At 34.8% G+C, this 26343-nt stretch overlaps 1 protein-coding gene across 6 annotated transcripts in view; it reads left to right on the top strand.

Annotated features, from left to right (window-relative positions):
- Positions 1 to 26343, top strand: part of LOC105467503 (protein phosphatase 4 regulatory subunit 4) — a 105984-nt gene that overhangs the window by 9175 nt on the left and 70466 nt on the right. For all 6 annotated transcript variants that reach the window (XM_011717127.3, XM_011717128.2, XM_071099658.1 and 3 more), the window contains exon 3: positions 25184 to 25286. In XM_011717127.3, the coding sequence (XP_011715429.1) occupies positions 25184 to 25286 (103 nt within the window). The remainder of the gene's footprint in view (positions 1 to 25183; positions 25287 to 26343) is intronic.

The following is a 26343-nucleotide window of genomic DNA, read 5'->3' as shown; positions in this document are numbered from 1 at the left end:
GATTGTTTCCCATCTCTGTTTCCTTTTCTTTTGTTATGAGAACAACCATGGGAGGCATCTGTGTCTTTTTTCCTGCTTACCGAAGATTCAGAAAGGTTTCTCTGTGACATCTGTAGAAAGCAGAATGCTCTCATGGGATCTGTAGGAAAAGCTTAAAAATAAAAGTGAAATATTTTCATCAATGTAAAAGTGACCCATATAATGTCATTGAAAAGACCTCTGAAAGCGTAACAACATAATGTGATGTGAGAGAATTGAGCAAAGTTTTCATCTTGTAAGCATAGTGTTTTATTTAAAAATGCCTATAAATTCTGTAATATAAAATAATTTCATAATATAGAATAATAAAATATGTAAAAATTAATCTATAAAATAAATATAAGATAATATATAAAGCAATATAAAATAAATGAGTATATATATTTGAATAAAGAATGTGTTAAGTTATGTAACTACAATGTAATCATTATAACATATGTATATTATAAATGTATATGCACGCATGTGTATGTGTTTATTTTCATGAGCAATTAACTCATCCCAATGCTTCCTCTTGGGAAGTAGCTAAGTGAGACACAGGGACACAGGAAAGTTGAGTTCTATCATAAATTATAACTAATTAGTTCCCAGTAAAAAGTGGGAGTTGTATTGCTTGGTTCCCAGTCTTGTAATGTTGAATTGTGCAGTAGTTTCTTAGTATTGACATTAAGAATTAAAGGGTTCACCATACCAAGTGGTAAAATTCATAGCTTTTTTTTTTTTTTGAGACAGGGTCTTGCTGTGTCACCCAGGCTGGAGTGCAGTGGTACAATCATAGCTCACAATAACCTTGAACTTCTGGGCTCAAGTGTTCCTCCTGCCTCAGCCTCCTGAGTAGCTGAGGCTACAGCCATTAGCCACCATGCGTAGCTAATTAAATTTTTTTTGTAGAGATGGGGTTCTTGCTGTATTGCCCAGTCTTGTCTCGAACTCCTGGCCTCAAGTGATTCACTTACCTCAGTCCCCAGGTTGCTGGGATTATGGGTATGAGTCACCAGGCCTGTCTTCCTTCTTAAAATTAAGATTACATGAAGGGAATTAAAGCATTGAATAAGGTCCAAGGATCTTTTAAATCTGTACATCTTTCAGTTTGATTTTTTGGGTATTACAGTGTCTTTCATTGACTGTGTTGGCTATCAAATGTGGAAAGCATAGAGAAAGTGTTTAGGCTTAGTTCTTCATAAGCCAAAAGCCACTTTTGGCTTATCCTTAGATGATACTAGTATAATACTGGTATATGTAATCATGTTAGTAATAATTGCAAAATCGATTATACCCTTAGAATGTAATTTTCCCTCCAATCAGAGATGTTAATAATGGAAAAGATTTGTAATGCAACTAATAGTTGCTTTACAGCCAATCTTATGAATTTAGGTTAAAACATATCTGAGTACTTATGTGCTAGGCATCTCCTGGGGAATGAAGGTCATTATACTGGCAGATACTTGTATTCAAGGAGATAGTTTAAGGAAGCAAATGTGTTTTTCTTAAATTTCAGTAGAATAGAGGTATCAATTAACAGGTACTGGGAGTCAGTATGTTATATTGGAAATAGTTTAAGGCAGACCCAGATTTATTCTTGGAAGCTGAGGCTTGCTCATTTACTTACTGAGAGACCTTGGGTAAGTTGCTTATCTTCTGTGAGCCCAAGTCTCCTAATCTAAAATGGGAATAAATAGGCTGGGCACAGTGGCTCTCACACCTGTAATCCCAGCAATTTGAGAGGTCAAGGCAGGAGGATCCATTGAACCCAGGAATTCGAGACTAGCCTGGGCAATATAGCGAGACCTTGTCTCTACAAAAAAATTTTAAAAAGTATCCAGGAATGGTGGCTTGTTCCTGTTTTTTTTTTTTTTTTTTTGCACTCAGGAGTTTGAGGCTGCAGTAAGCCACGAGTGTGCCACTGACCTCCAGCCTGGGCAACAATGTGAGACCCTGTCTCAAAACAAACAAACAAAAAATAAAATGAGAATAATAATACCTTCATTGCAGGATTGTTGAGAAGATTAGAGGAAATGTATGTATAGGGCACAATGCTTGGTACAGAGTACTGTTCAGTAAAAGATAGTTGTTGCTGCCCTTTTAAACCATCTGTTTGGGATTGGGAACATATTTACTTTGGATATACAGGAAACATACCATTTAGAAACTTCTTGTGTTACAAAGTTTCCTCTCTAGATTAGTTTTCTAGATGGGGCACCAAATTCCCCCACCTCCATTTTTGGAAAATACCTTTATTGAAGTATAATTTAAATAAACTAAGTTTATAGTTTGATGAGTTTTGACAAATGGGTACACCTGTATAACTAGCACAGAATATAAAACATTTTCATCACCCCCACAAAAGCTACTGGTATGTCTTTGCAGTTAACTCCACACCCTAACCCTAAGCAACCATTAATCTGCTTTTGTCACTGTGGAATAATTTTGCCTGTTGTGGAATCTAGACATCGTTTTTTTATATCTCTTGGATAAATGCCTAAGAATGTTTGTTGGGTTATATGCTGACTATATATTTTTTCATTTTTTGAAGCTTTTTGAGGTATAATTCACATCTAATAAATCACACATATTTAAACTGTATAATTTAACGAACTTTGACATATGTATACACAATTCAGATACTGAACATATCCATCACTCCCAAAAGCTACTTGTGTCCTTAGATTATCTCTCGCTCCCTCCCGTGAGCCCCTTCCATTCCAGGCAACCACTGATCTGCTTTCCATTACTATAAATTAGTTTCCAATTTCTAGAATTTTATAGAAATGGATCATATAGTCTACTCTTTTGCCTGGCTTCTTTCAATCTAATTATTTTGTAGTTCATCCTTGATGTTGCTTATATTGTTAGTTTACTGCTTTTTATTATTGATAGTGATTCCATTTAATGGGTATAACACATCTTGTTTATCCATTCATCAGTTGATGGACATTTGGGTAATTTTCAGGTTGGGGCTTTTACAAACTTAGTGACTATACACATTCATTTATAAATCTTCATGTAGACATGTGCTTTCCTTCCTCTCTGGTAAACATCGAATTGTAGGACCATATAGTAAATGTATGTTTATACCTTTAAGAAACTGCTAAATTGTTTCTAAGGTGATGGTACCATTTTATATTTCCACCAGCAGTATGAGTGTTGGAGTTGCTCCTTATACTTGATAACACTTGATATGATCAGTCTTTTTAATTTTAAGTTATTCTAGTGGTGTGTAGTAGTATTTCATTGTGTTTATAATTTGTTCTATTGATTACGGAGAGAGAGTATTGAAGTCTCCAACTGTAATTTCAGGTTTGTCTATTCCTCCTTTCAAATATGTAATTTTTTACTAGTAGTTTATGTATTTTGAAACTGTGGTGAAATGCACATAAAATTAGGATTATTATGTTTTCTTGAATTGACCCCTTTATCATTAAGTAATGTTTATTCTTTGAAATATACTTTGTTAGGCTGGGCACAGTGGCTCACACCTGTAATCCCAGCACTTTGGGAGGCCGAGGCGGGTGGATTACAAGGCAAGAGTTTGAGACCAGCCTGGCCAAAATGGTGAAACCCTGTCTCTACTAAAAATACAAAAATTGGCCAGGCGCAGTGGCTCACGCCTGTAATCCCAGCACTTTGGGAGGCCGAGGCCAGCGGATCATGAGGTCAGGAGATCGAGACCATCTTGGCTAACACGGTGAAACCCCATCTCTACTAAAAATACAAAAAAAAAAAAACCTAGCTAGGCGTGATGGCGGACGCCTGTAGTCCCAGCTACTCGGGAGGCTGAGGCAGGAGAATGGCGTGAGCCCGGGAGGCCGAGGTTGCAGTGAGCCGAGATTGCGCCACTGCACTCCAGCCTGGGCGACAGAGCAAGACTCTGTCTCGGAAAAAAAAGAAAAAGAAAAAGAAAAAAAGAGAATATACGTTGTTTTGTAATCTACTTTATCTAATATTCACATGTTCATTCCAATCTTCTTTTGGTTAGTGTTTAAAAAGTATATCTTTTTCTGTCCTTTTAATTAATTTTTTATATTTCAGAATAATTTTAAATTTTCACAAACATTGCAGTTAGTTTAGAAAGTTCCTATATACCTTCCACCAGTGTCCCCTAATGCTAACATGTTATTAATACATAATCATGGTACATCTTTCAAACATTCAGAAATTAACATTGATACATCACTCTAAACTAAACCTCAGACTTTATTTGGATTTCACTAGTTTTTTCACTTTTGTTTTTTTTTTCTGTTTCACGATCAACTCCAGGAAACCGCATTGTATTTATGCCTCCTTAGTCTTCTCTTGGCTGTGACACTTTCTTAACTTTTTCTTATTTTTCATGATCTTGATAGTTTTAAAGAGTGCTGGTCAGGTATTTCATAGACTCTCCCTCAAATTGGATTTGTGTGATGTTATTTCTCATAATTAGATTGGGGTTATGTGCTTTTAGGAAGAGTACCACAGTGCTTTTCTTATCTCGTCATATCAGGGGATTCATGCTGTCACCATGGATTTATCCTCAGTTATGTTAATTTAGGCCATTCACTTAAGGAAATACCTGGCAGGTTTTTCCACTGTGGGAGTGGCGAGAGATGACTTCCAGCCTTTCGTCATCTTAGGGAGAAAGCATTCTGTCTCTTACCATTAAGTATAATGTGGTTGTACTTTTTAAATAGATAACCATTAGGTTAAGTTTCCTGTATTCCTAATTTGCTAAGTTTTACCATGAATGGGTATTGAATCTTGTAGAATGTTTTTTTCTGTATCTATTGATATGGTATATGGCTTTTCTTATTTTGTCTTTTAATACAGTGAAGTACATTGATTACTTTTTGAATGATGAACCAACCTCTCATTCTTGGAATAAATCCTACTTGTTCATTATGTAATTAGTCTTTTTATATGTTTCTGGACTCTTTGCTAATATTTTGTGGAGGATTTTGTCATCTATGTTAATAAGAGGATTAATCATCAGTTTTCTTATAATATCTTATTTTGATTGTATTTTATGAAGATGACCCTACAATCAAAATGCCTATTATTCTGTTACACTGCTTAGTTTCTTCATTATTACTACATAAATAGCATGTAGACCTAGTCTTTGGACAACATATTGAAATCTTGACAGGGATATATATATCTTGCCTAAAATACATATATGTGTGTATACACACACACACATATAGAGAAACATTTGTATCGTGATAGAGTACCTAAATTATTTGCTGTTGAATTACATTTGTTGTAATTAATAATTATATTTCCTTAGACAATTGTGTAGTTGAAATTTGCTAAGAGAGTAGATCTTAAGTATTCTCATCACAAAAAGTCATTATGTGAGGTGATGGACATGTTGATTGGCTTTACTGTAGTAATCATTTTATAATGTATACGTATGGTGAGATATCATAATCACTTTGTAGCCTGTGAATACATAGATTATTTTTTCTCAATTTACAATTAAAAAGGGTTAAAAAATCGCATCACATCATATATCTTAAATATGCAGCATTTTTGTCAGTTATGCCTCAATAAAACTGAAAAAAATTATTTTAGAATAACTAGAGGACTGATAATTTGTATATTGTTGAATGATAAGAATATCTAAAACAGTTACCATAAGAGAAATCAGGGAGAAAATTGACTTTGTTTTTTTCTCTTAGAGAAGAAAATATACATATGTAAAATTTATTTAAATGAATAGTTATTTAGGAACCCATGAGAGAGATTATAGGATCAATAGTTTTTAAAAATCAGCTCTTGCTTTGTGGAGATGACATTTTGGCCCTGATAGTAACTAGCTGGTTGACCTAAGTTCCACAATCTCTGTAGATGTTGGTTTCTTCCTTGTCACAATGTGAAGGAGATGTGTTATATTTCCAAGACCCCCTTTTAGTTTGAACATTTCATTTTATTCTATCTTATCCTGTCTTTATTATTAGATAAAAGAAATAATTATTTCACATAGCTTTTACAGATTGACTTTGGATTGACTGATGAGTTTTTAAATATTATAATTGATGTGTTTGTATTACATTTCTTCTGATTCAGTGCCCCACTTACAGTGATAATCAGTCAAATGAACAGACGGGAGCCACTGTGTATTATTTGGGACTCTCTTTCTGGGTCATATTATTCATTCTGGATTTCAGTCATCATTTCCATGGCATGATTTCCAAATGTGTGACTGTAGCCTTGGCCTTTCCTTCTCAATTTTGGATCATTTCTGTTTACTGGGCACCTCCACCAGGGTGTCTCCACCAGAATGTCTTGCTGGCTTTTCAAACTCAATGTGCTTGAAGCTGCATTCATCACTTCTTACCTAAATATGCCTCCTCTTGTTATTGAAGCCTGACCATCTTCCGGTATCATACTGGAGGGAAACCTGGGAGTAATTTTATACTCTTTCTTTTTCTGTCAGTACTCTTGACAGTCTTCGTTGTCTGACACATTCTGTGCTAGGCATAAAGCGTTATTAGATTGTGTTGGAGAATCCAGAACCAGTGCCCGGCACCCAGCAGTTCCTGAATGATTGAACATGTCACTTCACCTGTTTAGGTTAGGTAATTGGGTCTCTTCTCCTTCAATACTTATTTGTCACCCCTTCTGCCTGTAGGTGCCAGGGACTTGGCCTGCTTTTATCTTTTTTTTTTTTTTTTTTTTTGAGATAGGGTCTTACTATATTGCACAGGCTGGTCTTAAACTCCTGACCTCAAGCAATCCTCCTGCCTTAGCCTCTCTAGTAGCTGGGATTACAGGAACGTGCCACCACACCTGGTTTGTTTGTTTGTTTATTTATTTTTAATAGCTGTTGGTTACTATTCTGAGTTTGTCTTACTGGCTGGGTTGGCAGTATGTTATCTTAGCTAGCCCTTTTCCCCTGCTATGTCCTAACATATCTATATATTTTTAAAAAGTATTTTAGGCTGGGCATGGTGGCTCACGCCTGTAATCCCAGCACTCTGGGAGGCTCAGGTGGGCGGATCATTGGGGTCAGGAATTCGAGACCAGCCTGGCCAATATGGTGAAACCCTGTCTTTACTAAAAAATTAGCCAGGTGTGGTGGCGTGTGCCTGTAGCCCCAGCTACTTAGGAGGCTGAGGCAGGAGAATTGCTTGAACCCGGGAGGCAGAGGTTGCAGTGAGCCAAGATTGTGCCATTGCACTTAAGCCTGGGAGATGCAGGGAGACTCTGTCTCAAAAAATAAAAATAAAAATAAAAGTATTTTAAAGGAATTTTTACTGCTATTTGTTAATGAGGAAATAGAAAGGCTGGTTAAAAAAGTTAACAGGAGGGAGCTTACAATGTTCCCAGAACTCTTCCAAGTTTATATAGTTATTCCTGAACTAACGTTTTTCATACCTTTCAATATTCCTGCTATAGCTCATATATTTAGGACAGACTTTGGTAATATTCCCTGTTACTCTATGCAAAATACTGTAGAGCTGCGATTTCCAACTTTTTTTTTTTTTTTTTACTATGACCTTATCACATAAGGAATACATTTTAAATTGTGACCCCACATATACACACGTTTGTGTGCATGTGTATTAATATATAGAACTGAAACTAAAATTTAACAGCAATTATTCTTCTATATATCATACAGTAAAACATATAAAAGTTAATATCAAATATAATGTTGTTTATATTGCACTATAATATGGAAAAAATCCAAGATAAACAATACAAAAAACCGACAATTTATTAATGCCACAGGTGTACTTGCACCTTAGTAAGTTCTTTTCAATCTAGAACAATTGGGAGTCATACACATCTTATTACACTGTTGTGAAATGTGCTGTGGGGTGTGAGGAGAAAGGAAAGGTTGAAATAATTCTGAACTGTATCCTTAGGAATCAGAGGGCTGTTTGTACCCTTGTTGGTATAAAGAGGGAGGGGAAAATAAGCTCATTTGTGTTTTTCAGGCAAATTTTGGGCCTTTATTTATTTCTCTTTTATTTTTAGTTGACATGTAATAATTGTATATATTTATGGGATGCAGAGCATATTTAATGCAGTGTGTAATGATCAAATCAGAGTAGTTAGCATTCATCACCTTGAACATTTATCATTCTTTTGTGTTGTAAACATTCAAAATTATCTCTTCTAGCTTTTTGAAAATACACACTAAGTTGTTAATCATATTCACCCTACAGTGGTACAGAACAGCGGAACTTATTCCTCCTGTCTTGCTGTATAAGTTGTCGAAGAGCCACTCCAAAGGCAATATTCTCTATATCATTGGTGATAAAGGTTTAATCCAAAGAGGAGTTTATCTCTTCGCAAGGAACATAAAACTTGTGTATATTGTTTTGACATGGCAATGATAGTAAAAAACACATAGTGGACATTATTAGTAAAATAATTTATTGGTAACATAAATATTATTAAATAAATCATGAACATAACTCTCACAAAATTATCAACTTAGAAATCCTTTTAGGCTGGCATTTAAGCGAGTTCTTATGATGGGACTATGATCTGAGGTGGTATGATGGCTGTAGGTTATGGACTGAGAAATAGGTTGGAATACTGGCTCTAATCTTTACTAGTCACATGACTTTGGGTGAATCCCTTTTTTTTTTTCTGAGCATCGGTAAGGATAGAAATATACTGCTCATATATTGTGACGATTAATGTGATTATGTATGTAAAGTGCCTTGTACAGCACATAGTAGGCCCTTAAATGTTAATTTTTCTTTTACTCTTTCTTTGGTCCTACTAAAAAATACTATTTGTTTCTGTATGGTCTTAAGCATGAAGACTATAATCAGGTTTGAATGGTTTTCTACATAAACCTTTTAAGGCAATGTTTTAAAGATTAAACATTATTAGGAATTTCATTTTACAGGATTAACATATGGAAATATTCTATATTTGAAAAATTACTGATGTTAGGGATTGGTATTCAGTGTCTTCTGCTTAGTTTTTTTTGAGTCTCTCTATCAGTCATCTTTGCCTTCAAAGAAGGTTTTGTCTTTCTTGGAAGGTTAATTCTCTAAGGTAATCATTTAATTTATTTTGTTCTATTCATTAAAACAAACTTTAATAATTTAATTTGAGTAAGGAAATAATTAACTATCAGCTATGTAAAGTTTAGTTTTTATTGTGAACTCAAAGCAAGGCCTTTATGGCATCTGCTTTATTGTTATAAATTCAAGCACAGTATCAGCAGCTTATGAGTTATACTTTGGATTTTAAGTGAGAGCTGCTAGGAGTAGGATAACTGGCTCTCTATAACTACAAACATTTGATATCCTACACATAGTTGAACAGTAGCAAAGCTGGAGTTCTCAGATATAGTACTGACTGATTATGTCACGTCATCATTTTTGGATAGCATCTGCTCATCTCCTCTCTCTTGTCCAAGTGGTTTAGGACTAAACAAATTATGAGGGTGTCCAGGCTAGGAAAAGAGGACTTTGTGCTATGTAGTCAAAATTTTTAGTGTGTGAATCTGTCTTCCTTATTAGATTTTAAGTTCTTAGAGGTAGGAGCAAGGTACAAGAATAGAGGAAGATAATATTGTTAGTACCTGGATTTATTCTAACGTGGCTTATTCTTTGTGGAGAAGGGCAAGGCTTTCATAAACTAGCACAGGTAGCCTCATTTTCAGAGATCAAAGATGTTTCTGAAAATGCTTTAGGCAATATCATAAACTAAATTTCTGTTTCTTTTCTTGATTGCAACAAATTGGTTGTCATTTTGTGTTTTTGTCTAGCATCATTGATCATTGAAGACAAGTTTTTTTTTTTTTTAACCATATGTTTTTAAAAAGCATTAAGCAGCATAGTTACACAGTTTTCTCTAGCAGTGCTGCATAGCTTAGGAGCAGGAGTGGGATAGGAAAAGCTGATAGCTGTGTTTGGTATTGTCTGGATGCACAGTTTGGACAGGAGTCAGTGTAGCATAGTGGTTGGTATGAGTTTTGGAGTAGTACAGGCTGCATAACTTTTGGCAAGTACCTTAATTTTTCTAAACTCTAATTTCCTCATCTACAACATGGGATAATAATAGGATCTACCTACCTTGTAAAATTAGTATGAGAATTAAATAAGATGAATGCAAATAAGGTGCTTATTTATTAGCACAATGCCTGGCTTATATTAGATACTATTTTTATTTTGTTGAGATTAGAAGGAGGTTATCAAAGTAAGGTTATTGGTGAGAATCTAATTGCAATGCTAGGGAGATTCAGGCTGGCAAGGAAAAAATGAAACTAGGAAGAATATTAGGTACTGGAGAATAAGAAGGTTAATAGGTTAGAAATGTGATGAGGGCAAAACATAGGCTTAGCAATAGAAAAGTAGAAAAATAAGAGTTAATGGCCAATAAGTGAGATCACAGTTTGAGATTCTAGAGATGGAGCATTTCCAGATAATAAGATCCAGCCTTTGACAAAAGTTGTGGGTTGCTAATATGAAGTGGAGATGAATTCATTTTAACAAATATTTATGAAGCCCTTACTGCGTGCTGCTTTGCTAGGCATTGGGGAATGTCACATTTGGGTAAAACATCCTTGGATTACAGGAAAGCAGAAACCAGCTATTGGTCACTCACCTGAATGATGAAGTTTACCATGACAGTGGCAGAAGCTGGGACAACAAGAAAGACTATATAACTTTTATTGTAGCAAAGAATACTTCAGTGGATTGACTTGTTTTTTATTGGCGTAAGATATTACTATAAATGGCTCTTTAAAATAGGTGCATCTCCCAGTAGGGATAAAATAATTAGAAACATTAATTTAGAGTTTAAAAGATAGGTGTCCTAAATTCATTTATTTAACTAGTCTTGTTTTTTTCGGCTTTCCTTTTTAGCCACTAGTGTACAGATGAGATGATTAACCCAATTCTTTTTAGTTTTAGAGGAATGGTTTGTTGAGTGGGCTTGTGTTCATTTTGTTTCTGAGTAAGTATCCTAGAAAAGGAGCATGTCCCAAAGAATAGCACAATTGGGGCAAAAAGAAGCAGCTCAAGTTGTAACCATGATGATTGTTTCCTGTGCCGGGCTTTTCAATAGAAAGTTGTAGATTTTAAAGTCTGGGAAGCTGGGTAGCTTACTTTGAAACAAAAAGAATAATGTTGATCAAATATTTAAAAATTACATGTGTGATATAAAGTAGCAATAAAGTGGAATCCTCTATGCCAATTTTATTTTTGGATTTCTTCTAGTCAGTGATGGTAGCATAGATCCACACATACTTGTTTTTTTTTTTTTTTTTTTTTCTTAAGAGATAGAGTCTGGCTGTGCTGCCCAGGCTGGACTTGAATGCCTGGGCCTGGGCTGGAGTGATCCTCCTCTCTTAGTCGCTTGACTAACTGGGACTACAGGTGCAGTATCCCGCACCGGGGAATACTTGGTTTACTTATACTGATTATGACTAAAGTCAGCAGAACAAAGCAACATGTTCACAGCCCCAAGAAATTCCCAGGCATGCAAGTTAAGAACTCCCATTTTAATGCAAGCTTCTACTCAATGACCCTTTTGTCTGATACGCTTTTTCACAAACTCCTTATACTTTTCTCTAATGTACATTTAAGTAGACTTACATTTTATTCCATCTCTGCTATTTTTTTGCCGTATTACTTTTAAAGTCATTACGAAGAGCCCTGTGGCCAGGACTAACAGAAGTTGTGAACGTATGCAGTCTACTGTCAGATGGACCTTCCGCTTCATTTGGGCAAACTGCTGCTGTGCACTTGGCTCATTTCACTCACATCTAAAAAATGTTAAGATTCTGCAGTCTCCTTTTCCTCTTTTTTTGTTTTTGACTGTTCTTCTACCATGGTGACTCTCAATGTGTGATCCCCAGTATATCACCTGGGAACTTGTTAGAAATCAAGTTCCCAGGCCTAAACAAGACCAACTGAACCAGAATCTCTGGTGGGGGACCCAGGTTTAACAAGCCCTGTACAAGGTGATTCCGACACATGCTGAAGTTTGAGAACCACTGCTGTAGCATGTTGTAGTTGCCAACCTGTATACATTTTCTTGATGTCACTGACTTAATATATTTCTGATAAGCTCAACATATATGTTGAACTATGGCCAGTAATTAATGTTGGTGGTTTCATGTGACTCAACTAATATTTGCTTTGTCTAAACCAGAATTTCTTAGACATATTTTGTTGAGATATTGACATTCTTTGTTGTAGGCAGCTGTCTTGTGCATTGTAGGATGTTTAGTGGCACTCCAGCTTCTACCTACTAGATTACAGTAACATTTCCTAAGTGATGATTAAAAAAATGTCCCTAGACCACGAGTGGAGGGGAAGGGAAGGAGGAGATCACTCCTGGTTGAGAACCACTAGCTAATCTAGTTTCTTTTTCTTCAAACTCGTAATAGCCAATGTACTACCCATAATATATCAGTTTTTCTCCCTGGGTAGGAAAACGGCTAGATATAAATTAATTATAGAAATTAAAGATTATGGTGATTATAATTTTTTATAATTTTACAAAATTTATATTACTTTTTATATTTTTTCACGTCCTGCTTATAGTGAGCAATATCACCCTATAGACTAGTATTATTTGCTTTCCTTGTATCTTATTGCTGTGAAAGTCTAATGATAATTTGCTTTTCTTTTTGTTCCTAAGTAACTTGCTTATTTTGCTTGGATGCCCAAAGGATTTTTCTTTAAGATTCAACAGTAAATCTCAGTATTGGTTATATCAGGTTTGTGGTACGTGCCTTTGAATCTTTTTTTTTGTTTTTAATTACAGGAAAGGGCTTTTTAAAAAAATTTTGACTTAAAAAAATTCCTTCCCTTGCTTTGGTTTTGGTTTTCTTCTTCAGGAACTCCTATTAAAAGTTGTTAGATCTTCTTTGTCTACCTTATATATTACATATATTACTTTCTCTCAAGCTTATAAGCTTATATTACTTTGTTTCAAAGTTTTTTTTTTTTTTTTTTTTTTTTTTTTGGAGACAGAGTTTCATTCTGTTGTCCAGGCTGGAGTGCAGTGGCACGATCTTGGCTCACTGCAACCTCTGCCTCCTGGGTTCAAGTGATTCCCCGCCTCAGCCTCCCACATCGCTGGGATTATAGGTGTCCACCACCACACCCAGCTAGTTTTTGTATTTTTAGTAGAGACAGGGTTTTACCATGTTGGGCAGGCTGGTCTTGAACTCCTGACCTCAGGTGATCTGCCTGCGTTGGCCTCCCAAACTGCTGGGATTACAGGCGTGAGCCACTGCGCCTGGCTTCAAATCTTTTTTATTTAAAAATTTTTCTTCTTTTCACCTTTTATTTCTCTTGAAGTATTATTGTGTTTATTCATCTTTTTCTTTTTTCTAGTTTAGTCTTTTTTGAAATATTTTATTCTAATTCTTTCCTGAGTTCTATCACTTCATTTCTGAGTTTTCATAATTACGATTCATGTGTTTTTTCATATCTTATACATTAAAAATTTCTTTGCGTGGAGAAATAGTAGGTTGTAGTTACCTGTTTGAGTATGTCTTCCATTGTCTTTAGGAATATTAGTCTGCTCCTTATTCTCTCTTTAAAAAATAACTATTCGTGTAATTTAATGATCCTTATTTTTCATTTTTATGTGAAATTAGTTTTCATAAACCTTAAGAGGTGTGGTTCAGGATAGCTTTTCTAATTTCAGGACTCTAGAGCTCCCTTTTTTGTTGTTTTGTATAGTGTTCGAATTAGGATACCTTACTTTCTGAGGTTTCTCGGTTCTGTTTCTCTCCTGTACTGTTATGTAGACCTTTTCTGTTGTTCCTCTGCTGCTCAATTTGGGTTCTGTTTCCCAGAATTTTTCTTCAACTTGGGTCTTTGTTCTAGAAGTTTTGAAAGTTCATGGGGATAAGACTGCTTGGCCCTCTCAGATGTTACTATGGACTTGCTGAATTCATCAGCTGTTGGAGGATACAAAACCATTTACAGTTTTAGCTGCTGTTCTCACATGACATGGATTTTTGGTTTGTGTGGGAAATCTTATCATGTAGTTATGGTGTAGATGTCATGCATGGTTTATTTTATTTATTTTGTTTAATTTTATTATTTTTGTCCTAGTTTTTTATGCTCTGTTTTTTTATGAGGGATTCAGGAAATTAAAAAAAAAAATGTGTTCACTGTTGCCATCTTTATAGGGGTGATTTCATCTTTTTTTTTTGTATTTATATACTTTATTTCATACTAGTTTATTGAAGTATTGATGTATAGTAAACTACATATATTTAAAATTGGAAATTTGATGACTTTTCACATATGTATATTCCCGTGAAACCCTCACCATGATCAAGATAATAAACATATCCACCTCCAAAAATTTCCCCATGCCCTTTCATAATCCAGCTTTCATTCTCCTTTCTTTATTCCCAGGCAAAAGCTGCTTTCTGCCACTATAGTTCAGTTTGTATTTTCTGTGATTTTCTATAAGTGAAAACATACAGTAGTATTAATTTTTTTTGTATGGCTTCTTTCATTCAGTGTAATTGTTTTGAAGTTTATCCATGATTTTCTTCATTTCTTTTTATTGCTATATGGATATATCACTGTATGGATATATCATAATTTGATTATCCACTTATTAGTGAACATCTGAATTGTTTTTATCTATTACAAACAAAGCTGTTATAAATATTTACATTAAAGTGTTTATGTGAACATATGCTTTTATTTCCCTTGGATAAATGTCTAAATATGGAATGTCTGGGTTGTTTGGTAGGTGTATGTGTAACCTTTAAAGAAATTGTCAAACTTTTCCAAAATGATTGTATTATATTTATATTCCATCAGTAGTATGTGAAAGTGCCATTACTCCTCATCCTTGCCCACATTTGGCATGTTCAGTCCTTATAATTTTATATCAGTGAATGTGTAGTGATATCTCATTGTGGTTGTAACGTAATTTTACCTAATGATTAAAATTTTGTTGAGCATTTTAAGATGTATTTATTTGCCATTTTTATATTTTCTTTGGTGAGGTGTTCAAATCTTTTGTCCGCTTTTTATTGGATGTTCTTACTCTTGTAGTTAAGAATTCTCTATATATTCTAGATACAAGTCATTTGCTAAATATTTGTTTCGCAGGTATTTTATGCCAGTCTATGGCTTACATTTTCATTTTTGTAACAGTGCCTTTGAAAAACAAACATTTGTAATTGTGATGAAGTTTATTTGGTTGAGTTTAAAATTTTTTATACTTTACCTTTTGTGTTCTCTTCAAGAAATCTTGTCAAATCCAAGGCCACTAAGATTTTCTGCTGTTTTCTTCTAGAAGTTTTACATTATTGGCTCTTATAGTCAGGCCTGTGATTCATTTTGAGTTAACTTCTGTTTATTGTTTCAGGATGAGGAGAGACTCATTGTGTTTGTATATGGCTATTTAATTGTTCTGCCACAACTTGTTGAAAAGATTATCATCTCCTCATTGATTTGTCGTTTCACCTTTTTAAAAAGTCAATTGCGCATTTATGTTTGGGTCTATTTCTGGACTTTCTGTTCTTTTCCATTGATTATATGCCAATATTGCACTATCTTGTCTATTATAGCTCTATGATAGGTTTTAAAGTCTAACCTGCTAGTACTAGCCCTACAACTTTGTTTTTGTCAGATTTGTTTTAGTTATTCTATATCCTTTGCATTTCCATGCAGATTTTAGAATAAGCTTGTTCATTTCTGCAGAAAGCCTACTAGGATTTAGAAGGGGATCATATTGAATCTGTCTTCAATTTGTGAGATTTACGTCTTAACAATATTGAGTATTTGATCCTTGAATATATTTCTCTCTTCTTTATTTCTCTCAGCATGTTCTGTAATTTTTGGTCTACACGTCTTGCACATCTTTTGTCAAGTGTTCCAATTATATTTCATATTGAAACAGGAAAAGTTCCTCAGCCTCCCTCGCAGGGCGTGCAGTAGGGGAGTGGCTCGCTTTTTTGGTGCCCCACTGCTCAAACCTCTAGGGGGAGCATGCCCAGGGGCAGGTTGTGGGACTCTGACCCCATGGGCAGTATCTGGAGGTGAATGTTTAGAGCTCCCGAAGCCCCAATAGGCATGTGTTACAGGGTGCTCTTTTAGTTTTGCAGTCGTAGGCGGCTTGTGTTAGTCAGCTCAATTAGACCCTTGCCTTATCGCAAGGACAGAGGGCTTTCTGTATCTCAGGGTTTCTTGCCTTGGTATACTGGAAGAATCGGATCACACGTGGACTTGGAGAATGAGCGCAAGGTTGTATTGAGAGGAAGTAGCCCTCAGCAGATGGGAGAGCCAGAAGAGCGAAGGAGTAGAAAGGTGATTTTCCCCTGGAGTCGGGCTGCTTAGCAGCCCGGGCTCTCCTCTGACGGCCCCAGCCAAACTGCCTCATGCCGCCGGTTCATGGCTTGCCGACCTGCGGGGCCTGTTGGTGTGCTCTTATGCAGATGCGTTCCTCTTGACGGCCTCTCAACGTCCAGCCACTTGGGTGTTCCTCCACTGGTGTGTTCCTCTCCACATCCAGCCACTTGCGTCTCTGCCTGCTAGGGTCTTGGGGCTTTTATAAGCACAGGTTGGGGGTGTGGTAGGCCAGGGTGGTCTTGGGAAATGGCAGCATTTGGACGTGAAGGCAGGAGCTCCTGTCCTCACCTAGGTCTGCGGGAAACAGGCCCGGGAGTGGTACCCTAGACAGGGAACGCGCCCATCCCTTGCCAGCACTTCCCTGCACCCCTTCCCATATCAATATTGTTATGCTAATGTAAATTAGATTACCTTTTAAATTATAATTTATATCTTTTACATTGTATGGAAAATATAATATATAAAAGTAGAGATACTTTTATATATTGACCTTGTGTTCTGCATACCGCTAGACTCACTTATTCTACTAGCCATTTTGTAGATTATTTGGGATTTTCACCATAGACAACTATGTTGTTTGTGCGTAAAAACAATTAAACGTCTTCCTTTCTAATCTGTAAGTCCTGTGTTTCTTTTTCTTGCCTTATTGCACTGGTTCAGAGCTCCAACAGAGTGTTGGATGGTGATAATGGTCTAGTTTCAATAGAATTGGTATCAATTCTTTGAATGTCTGATAGAATTCAGCTGTGAATCTGTCTGGTCCTGGATTTCTCTTTGTTGGCAGTTTTTAAATTACAATTTCAATCTTGCTGCTTGTTCTTGGTCTGTTCAGAGTTTCTGTTTTTTCCTGGTTTAATCTAGGAGGGTTGTATACTTCCAGGAATGTATCCATCTCCTCTAGGTTTTCTAGTTTGTGTGCATAAAGGTGTTCGTAGTAGCCTTGAATGATCTTTTGTATTTCTGTGGTATTGGTTATGATGTCTCCCATTTCATTTCTAATTGAGTTTATTTGCATCTTCTCTCTTCTTGGTTAATCTCACTAGTGGTCTATCAGTTTTGTTTATCTTTTCAAAGAACCAGCTTTTTATTTCATTTATCTCTTGTATTTTTTTGTTTCCATTTCATTTAGTCTTGTTCTGATCTTTGTTACTTCTTTTCTTCTGCTGGGTTTGGGTTTGGTTTGTTGTTTCTCTAGTTCCTTGAGGTGTGACCTTAGCTTGTCTATTTGTGCTCTTTCAGACTTTTTGATGTAGACATTTAATGCTATGAACTTTTCTGTTAGCACCGCTTTTGCTCTACCCAGTGGTTTTGATAAGTTTTGTCACTATTATTCAGTTGAAATAATTTTTAAATTTCCATCTTGATTTCATTGTTGACTCAACGATCATTCAGGAACAGATTATTAACTTTCCATGTATTTGCATGGTTTTCAGTGTTCCTTTTGGAGTTGATTTCCAATTTTATTCCACTGTGGTCTGAGAGAGTACTTGATATAATTTTGATTTTCTTAAATTTATTGAGACTTGTTTTGTGGCCTATCATATGGTCTTTCTTGGAGAATGTTGCTTGTGCTGATGAATAGAATGTGTATTCTTCAGTTGTTGGTTAGAATGTTCTGTAGATATCTGTTAAGTTCATTTGTTCTAGGGTATAGTTTAAGTCCATTGTTTCCGTGTTGACTTTCTGTTCTTGATGACCTTTCTAGTGCTGTCAGTGGAGTATTGAAGTCCCCCACTATTATTGTGTTGCTGTCTTAGGTCTAGCAGTAATTGTTTTATAAATTTTGGAGCTCCAGTGTTAGGTGTATATATATTCAGGATTGTGATATTTTCCTGTTGGACAAGTCCTTTTATAATTATATAATGTCCCTCTTTGTCTTTTTAAGCTGCTGTTGCTTTAAAGTTTTTTTTTTTTTTTTTTCTGATGTAAGAATAGCTACTCCTGCTCACTTTTGGTGACCATTTGGAATATCTTTTTCTACCCCTTTACCTTAAGGTTATGTGAGTCCTTATGTGTTAGGTGATTCTCTTGAAGACAGCAGCTGGTTGGTGAATTCTTATTCATTCTGTGATTCTGTACCTACTAGGTATCTACCCAGAGGAAAAAGAAGTCATTATATGAAAAAGATGCTTGCACATGGATGTTTGTAGCAGCACAATTTGCAGTTGCTAAAATAATACGGAACCAGCCCAAATGCCCATCAGTCAACGAGTAAAGAAAATGTGGTGTGTGTGTATGTGTATTTTTTTTTTTGTGTGTGTGTGTGTGTGTGTGTGTATCTCACTCACCATAAAAAGTAGCAAAATATTGGCATTTGCAGCAACCTTGATGGAGCTGGAGACTATTATTCTAAGTGAAGTAACTGAGGAATGGAAAACCAAACATCATATGTTCTCACTTATAAGTGGGAGCTAAGCTGTGAGGATGCAAAGGCATAAGAATGATACAGTGGACTTTGGGGACTCTGGGGAAAGGGTGGGAGGGGTGTGAGGAGTAAAAGACTACAAACTGGGTACAGTGTACACTGCTGGGTGATGGGTGCACCAAAATCTCAGAAATCACCACTGAAGAACTTACTTATGTAACCAAACACCACATGTTCCCCCAAAACCTATAGAAATAAAAAAGTGCTTAGATACGAATCTAAGAAAATGTGTGTAAGATCTGTATGTTAAAAATTACGTAAAACTGAATAAACTATTCAAAGATCTAAATAAACAAAGATAAATATTGTGTTTATGGATTAAAATAAGGAAGTGGTAATGGTCAACATCCCTGCCTTGTTCCTGACTTGGGGGAAAGCATTCATTCTTTCACCATTAAGTATGATACTGGCTCTAAGTTTGTCATAGGTATTCTTTATCTGGTTGAAGAAGTTCCCTTCTATTTGTAGTTTGCTGATAGTTTTAAATCATGAGTAGATACTGTATTTCTCAGATTTCCACATGTAGTGTGGTATCCAGGTGCTTTTTGAAAATTCTGTTACACTGACTGCTTTCAAAAATTAACCTTTTCGGCCAGGCGTGGTGGCTCATGCCTGTAATCCCAGCGCTTTGGGAGGCCGAGGCAGGTGGATCATGAGGTCAAGAGATTGAGACCATCCTGGCCAGCATGATGAAACCCCATCTCTACTAAAAAAAAAAAAAAAAATACAAAAATTAGCCAGGCGTGGTGGTGCGTGCCTGTAATCCCAGCTACTCAGGAGGCTGAGGTAGGAGAATAGCTTAAACCAGGGACTCGGGGGTTGCAGTAAGCCAAGATCGTGCCACTACACTCCAGCCTGATGACAGAGCCAGACTCTGTCTTAAAAAACAAAACAAAACAAAAAACAAAAAACACCTTTATATTTTGAGAAAACTTTAGATTCACATACAGTTGTAAGAAATAATACAGAAATATCCATGTTCTCTTTACCCGGTTTCCCCCTATAATAACATCTTGAAAAACTATAGTACAGTATTACAACCAGGATGTTGACATTGATAAAATCAGGATGCATAAGATTTCCATCATCAATGGATCTCTCATATTACACTTGTGTGGTCACACCTATTTCCCTCCTGCTCCTGTATCCCTCCTTAGCCCCTGGAATTCGCTAATCTGTTCTCTATTTGTATAACTTCGTCATTTCAAGAATGCTGTATAAGTGGAATCATACAGTATGTAACCTTTTGGGATTGAATTTTTTTTTCACTTAGCTTAATTTCTGGAGATTCTTCCAGGTGGTTACACATATCAATAGTTTTTTTTCCTTGTTATTGCTGAGTAGCATTCCACAGTATGGTGTAGGTGTACTACAGTTTGTTTATCCATTTCTTCACTGAAGGACATATCATTGTTTTCATATCTTTTTTGTTGTTTTTGTTGTTCAAATAAAGGTGTTATAAACATTCATCCACAAGTTTTTATGTGAACAGAAATTTTTATTTCTTTGGGATAAATTCCCCAGAGTACAATTGCTGTCTTGTATGGTGTTACATATTTAATATTTTAAGAAACTTCCAAACTGTTTTCCAGAGTGGCTATACCGGCTTACATTCCTAGCAGCAATGAATCATCCAGTTTTTTTTTGCTTTTGGTGGTGTTTTTAAAATTTTAGCCATTCTGATAAATGTGTAGTGATGTTCATTGTCCTTTTACTTTGTGTTTGCCTGATGGTTAATGAATTAAGCATCTTTTAGTGGGCTTATTTGCAATCTCTATATCATCCTCAGTAAAATGTTCCCTCATGTCTTTTACCCATTTTTGAATTGGATTGTGTATTTTATTACTATTGAGTTTTGAGAGTTCTTTATGTGGTCTCAACACTAGTCCTTTTTCAAACATTCATTTGCAAATATTTTCTTCCAGTCTGTGGCTTGTCTTTTCATCCTTTTACAGGGTCTTTCACAATACAAAAGTTTTAAATTTTGATGAAGTCTAACTTCCCTTTCTTGTGGATCATGCTTTTACTGCCAAGTTTAAGAATTCTTTGTCTAGCCCTAGATCTAGAAGCTATTTGCCCGTGTTTTTCCTGGCAGCTCTATTGTTATACGTTTCACACTTGATCTTAGTGAAAAGGCTGAGAAGTGATTAGTTTTATGGTTTAGGTGTAAGTCTGTGATTCATTTTGAGTTAGTGTGAGACATAGGTTGTGTCAGTTTTGTGTTTTTTTTTTTTAATTTTAAACACCTGTGGATATCTAGTTGCTTCAGTGCCATTTGATGAAAAGGCTATCTTTTGTCTACTGGATTGTCTTTGCACTGTTGCCAAAAATCAGTTGGGCATATGTGTGGGGTCTATTTCTGGGTTCTGCCTTCAGTTCTGTTGATCTATGTCTCTCTCCCTCCACCAATACTGTGTAGTCTTGGTTACTATAGCTTACTATAATAAGTCTTAACAGTGGGTGGACACAGTTCCTCCTACTTCGTTCTTCTTTTTCAAAGTTGTTTCAGCTATGCTTATTCCTTTGGTTTTTCATATAAATTTAGAAAAAATATAATCTGTGTCTCCCAAAATCTTGTTTGTATTTCGATAGGAATTGTGTTAAAGCTGTATACCACTTTGGGGAGAATTGCCATATTTACCATGCTGAATTTCCCAGTGTGTGCCTCTCTAATTGCTTAGATATCCTTTGATTTCTTTCAGCATTGTGTATTTTCAACCTACAACTTCTGTACATATTTTGTTAGTTTTTTGGAGTGATTATAAATTATATTGAATTTGTAATTTCAGTGTTCATGTGTTGACTTTTGTCAAATGTTTTTTCTGAATTGATATGATCATGTGATATTTTTCTTTTTAGCCTGTTAATATGATGGAGTATATTGATTTTTAATATTGAACCAGCCTTGCATCCCTGCAATAAACTTCATTTGATCATGGTATATAATTCTTGCTAAAATTTTATTAAATATTTTTGCATCTATATTTATGAGGTATACTGCTTTGTAGTTTTTCTTTATGAAGTGATTTAGGAAGTGCCACCTCCTCTTCTCTTTTCTGGAAGAGATTGTGTAGAATAGTGTTAATTTTTCATTAAATGTTTGGTAGTATTCTCCACTGAAACCATCTGGGCTTGGACATTTTTTTAGGACTTTGAAAATATTAATTCAATTTCCCTAATAGTTGTAGGAACATTCAGATTATCTCTTTCATATTGGATAAGTTGTTACTATTTATGTTTTTCAACAAATTGGTCCATTTTGTCTAAGTTTTCAAATTTATATGTATAGAAGTATTCACAGCATTCATTTATTGTCCTTTTGATTTCTGCAGTCTGTAGAGATACCTACTGTTTCAATTCTGATGTTGGTAATTTTTGTCTTCTCTTGTTCTTTTGTCATTCTTGCTAAGGTTGATTTTTATTGATCTTTAAAACAACTAGGTCTTTGTTTCCTTCTTTTTCTTTATTTTTTCTGTTTTTATTATTGATTTTATCTCTTTGTTTCTTCTGCTTGTGTATTGTGATTATTTTGTTCTAGGTTCTTGAAGTGGAAAGTTAGATTATTGATGTGAGATGTTCCGTTTTTTTCTGATGGTTACATTTCCCTCTTTGAATATGTTAGCTGTATCTCACAAATGTTAATTTTTTATTTTCATTCAGTTCAGTGTATTTTTTGATTTCCCGTGAGACCTTTCTCTTTGATTCATGGGAATATATAGAAGTTTGTTTAGTTTCCAAGAGTTGGGAGATTTTTCTGTTACCTTTCTTTTACCAACTTCTAGTTTGATTCCATTGTGGTTAGAGAAAATTCTGTATTATTTAAATTTTCAAAAATTTGTTGAAGTTTGTTTTATGGTCCATCTTGATATATGTTCTTTGGGCACTTGAATGGAATGTGTATTCTGCTATTGTTGGATAGAGTGTTCTACAAATGTCTGCTAAATCTTGGTTGATGGTATTCTTGAGTTCTTCTATATCTTTGCTGATTCTCTGTGTAGTTCTGTCAGTTGTTGAGAGATGGGTTCTGAAATCTCCAGCTGCACCTGTGTATTTGTCTATTTTTCTTTTCAGTCTTATCAGTTTTTGTATCACATATTTTGCAACTCAGTTTGTTGTATACACATTTAGGATTGCTATTTCTTGGTGGATTCATCTCTTTTATCATTTTATAGTGTCCCTGTCTGTCTCTGGTGATTTTCTCTTCTCTGAGATTTACTTTACTTGATATTCATATAGCCACTCCTGCTTTCTTTTGATTCACATTTCTATGATATATTATTTTCCATTCTTTATTTTCAACCACTGATACTGTTTTCAACCACTGATACTGTTTTTTTGAAGTGAGTTTCTTGTAGACAGTATATAGTCGAATCATTTTTAAAAGCCACTCTGCCAATTCTTGTCTTAAACTGATATTTTTAGACCACTTATATTTAATGTAATTGTTGATATTTTAAGGCTAAAGTGTATCATTTTATTTTTTATTTGTTCTTTTTTTGCTTCTGTTTTCTTTTTCTTGCCTTCCTATGAAAAGTTTTGTTTTCACCTCTGTGAGGTATTAGAGATTATACCCTTTTTTACCTTAATTGCAAATTAGTGAATAAAATTCATGGAACATTCAATATTTAATATTCCTGACATCTGTTCATCTAGTTAGCCATCTATTCATTCATGCTTTCAAGAGATATTTATTGAACCTCTACCCTGGGCCAGGCATTGTCATTTTCTTTTTCTTTCAGATTATTCTCTTTCAGTTCTTTAGTAGTGTAGTATATTTATTTCCTCTGGTTGTTGTAACAAGTTATCACAAACCAGGTAGCTTAAAAATAATAGAATTTTATTCTGTCACAGTTCTAGAGAACAGAAGTCTGAAGTTAAGATGTCAGCAGGGATCTAGAGGAGAATCCATTATTGCCTATTCCAGCTTTTGGTGGTTGTCACCATTCCCTGACTTGTGGCTGTATTGCTCAAATTTCTGCATCTGTGGTCAAACGGCCATCTGTTATGTTTTATTCTGTGAGTTTCTCTTTTAAGGACACTTGCTATTGGATTTAGGGCCTAGATAGTTTGGATAACCCAGGATAATCTCTTTATCTCAAGAGCCCTTTAAAAATAAAGACAATAATCACAGGTTCTAGGATTAAGATGTAGACATACCTTTTAGGGGGCCACCATTCAGTTCACTACTAGTAGTGTTTTTCTGTGCAACCTTAATTTCTCTTTTTTTGACCCTCTCTCCATTTGGCGTGGATTCTCTATTTCACACCCTTCACTATTCCTTCTGAATTTTGTCTAGTAAAGGATTCTCCTAGAGGGTGATGAGAACAGTGGAATGATTACGATGTCCTGTATTTCTAGCTTACCATATTGCAACAGAAAAAGCCTTTCTTCATGGCAGGGCAGCCTCATTTAGAATTAGGATATGTTTCTTTTTAATAGAACTTACTCTGAAGCAAAAATATATTACTTAAAAAAACTATGTAAAATGTATTAAAGTCTTATGTACATATAACTACAAATCCATTTGAAGAGATAAGTAAAATAATTCTAATCAATAAGTAAATATTATGGAATCAGCAATCAATATTTAAATTGGTGTCAGTTAAGAATAGGTGGGATTTCCCTCTGAGGTGATGCCATGTTTGTTGGCATCTTTTTGATAGATATCTATCCATCCACATATATATATGGATATTTCAAGTATTTTCAAAACTTAGGCCACTTTGGTTATATTTGAAAACAGTTTTTGTGCTGTTTGTGGAAATGATTTTTTTGGAAGAATCTGAACATTTTTTTCAAGGTATTTAGGCCACTAGAGTATTGCTGAGATTATTTTGATAACTCCTTAATGAATGTCAATTTAAAAAGGAATTATGTAAATACACCCTGCTGATCTTTAAGAGTATCGAGTGTATCTTTAAGAAGTTTCTGGCATGGAGTCAAATCTAGTTTTACAAGTGATTTCACTGTACCAAGAGAAAGTTGCATGATTTTGCTGTAGTTGATTTTATTGCTTTCCCTGTTGTTATGATTATTAATGTTTACCGTAATAAAATGTTACCGTTTATACATTTTTATAAAGTATGGCAAACTGACAGGTCACAGGAAAAAATGAGGTAGAATTAAAAAATACATATTTAGTAATAGTCTCAAAACTTTTAGGCTTAAGACATATTAAAACAATAAGATAATCTTGTTTCAGCACAGGCATCATTAATATCTTCATGTATTTGTGATAAGATTTGCTTAATGAAATTTCAGTTTTGGTTTTAGTTTTATATCTAAATGATGTATTTCTGGCTTAAAACTTAGAAGTCTGAGTGCTTATCATTCAAAGCAGTCATTTTTCCAATTAGTCCATACTTTTTATAACTGTGCAGAGGAATTCAGCTTATAATTATACATTTTAAATTTGTGTTTTCTTTGTAAGTGCTGGTCAAGATGTCCAAGGAACAAGTGTGATTGCAAATCTCCCGTTTTTGATGCGACAGAATCCCACTGAGACGCTTCGGAGAGTGTTGCCAAAAGTCAGAGTAAGTTGGTATGAAATAAGATTGGAGTTTCCCATTTTTCCCTGTAGCATGTTGTCATTGTTGAAAGAGGATTTTGGAGCTTTGATGGCTGATCTTTTGCACCTTGAGTGGAGGAAGTGTTATTATATACATTTTGAATTATAATGAAAATATTTAGGGAAATTAGCTGATGGAAATGGAGAAATTCAGATCTTAAGTTGTAAAATTTCTTTAGTCATTTTCTCAGTAGAGACATTTTACTAAAGGTAGTTTTTAGTAGCTCAAAAACACCTCCTAATTATTCTTAAAAAAAGTATTTAATATTCTGTTGGCTTAAATCTATATTAATAGTATTCATATAACATTGATAATGTAATTGAGCTGATACTCCTAATAATTGACCCTATGATGACCTCCGAAGAATCATCAGATAAAGTGAATTATAGCCATCACAATTTTAGATGTGTATGTAATTTATTGCTTCATAAATTTCTTCAGAATTAGTTTTTCTGCTATGAACAAAAATGTTTGATTTACTATTACATTCTTTCTATTTAATATTTATTGATTATTAATATAAAATTAAATAATTTCAACTATTAAATATTTACTAATTATTTATTTGTACTTATATGCAAAGTGCTTTTCTTTATAAGAACTTGAATGAACAAAACAGACACCAGTGTATGTGTCCTCCAAGAATTTGCCTACTAATGGGGTCAGTGAGGTTACATACTACTGAGGATTATGTTTGCTAATAGAGGTTGGTAGATTTTGCTTTTTTTTAATTTGGATATAGCTCTTCTCATAATTTTTAATTTATGTGTTTAAAATACTGAAGTTATTATTGAGTCCTTGAGTTTTATTTTTAGGCATGTGTATTATGGTTCTAGTTACTGTGATTTAGATCAGGGACATACCATGTTATTTTCATGAGATGCCCACCTATGCAGGCACTATGAACGTTTTGACCGATTACAATGGTGAATTAAGATGATATTTATTTTGGCATTGCATGTGATTCAAAAATAAATCAAGCTTTTTCATATCTGTTTTTCCCAGAATCATGCCATAATTT

Source organism: Macaca nemestrina, chromosome 7, assembly GCF_043159975.1.
Source record: "Macaca nemestrina isolate mMacNem1 chromosome 7, mMacNem.hap1, whole genome shotgun sequence".
Classification (NCBI taxonomy): domain Eukaryota; kingdom Metazoa; phylum Chordata; class Mammalia; order Primates; family Cercopithecidae; genus Macaca; species Macaca nemestrina.
Note: the sequence above shows the minus strand (reverse complement) of the source record. Positions and strands in the feature narration are given on the sequence as shown.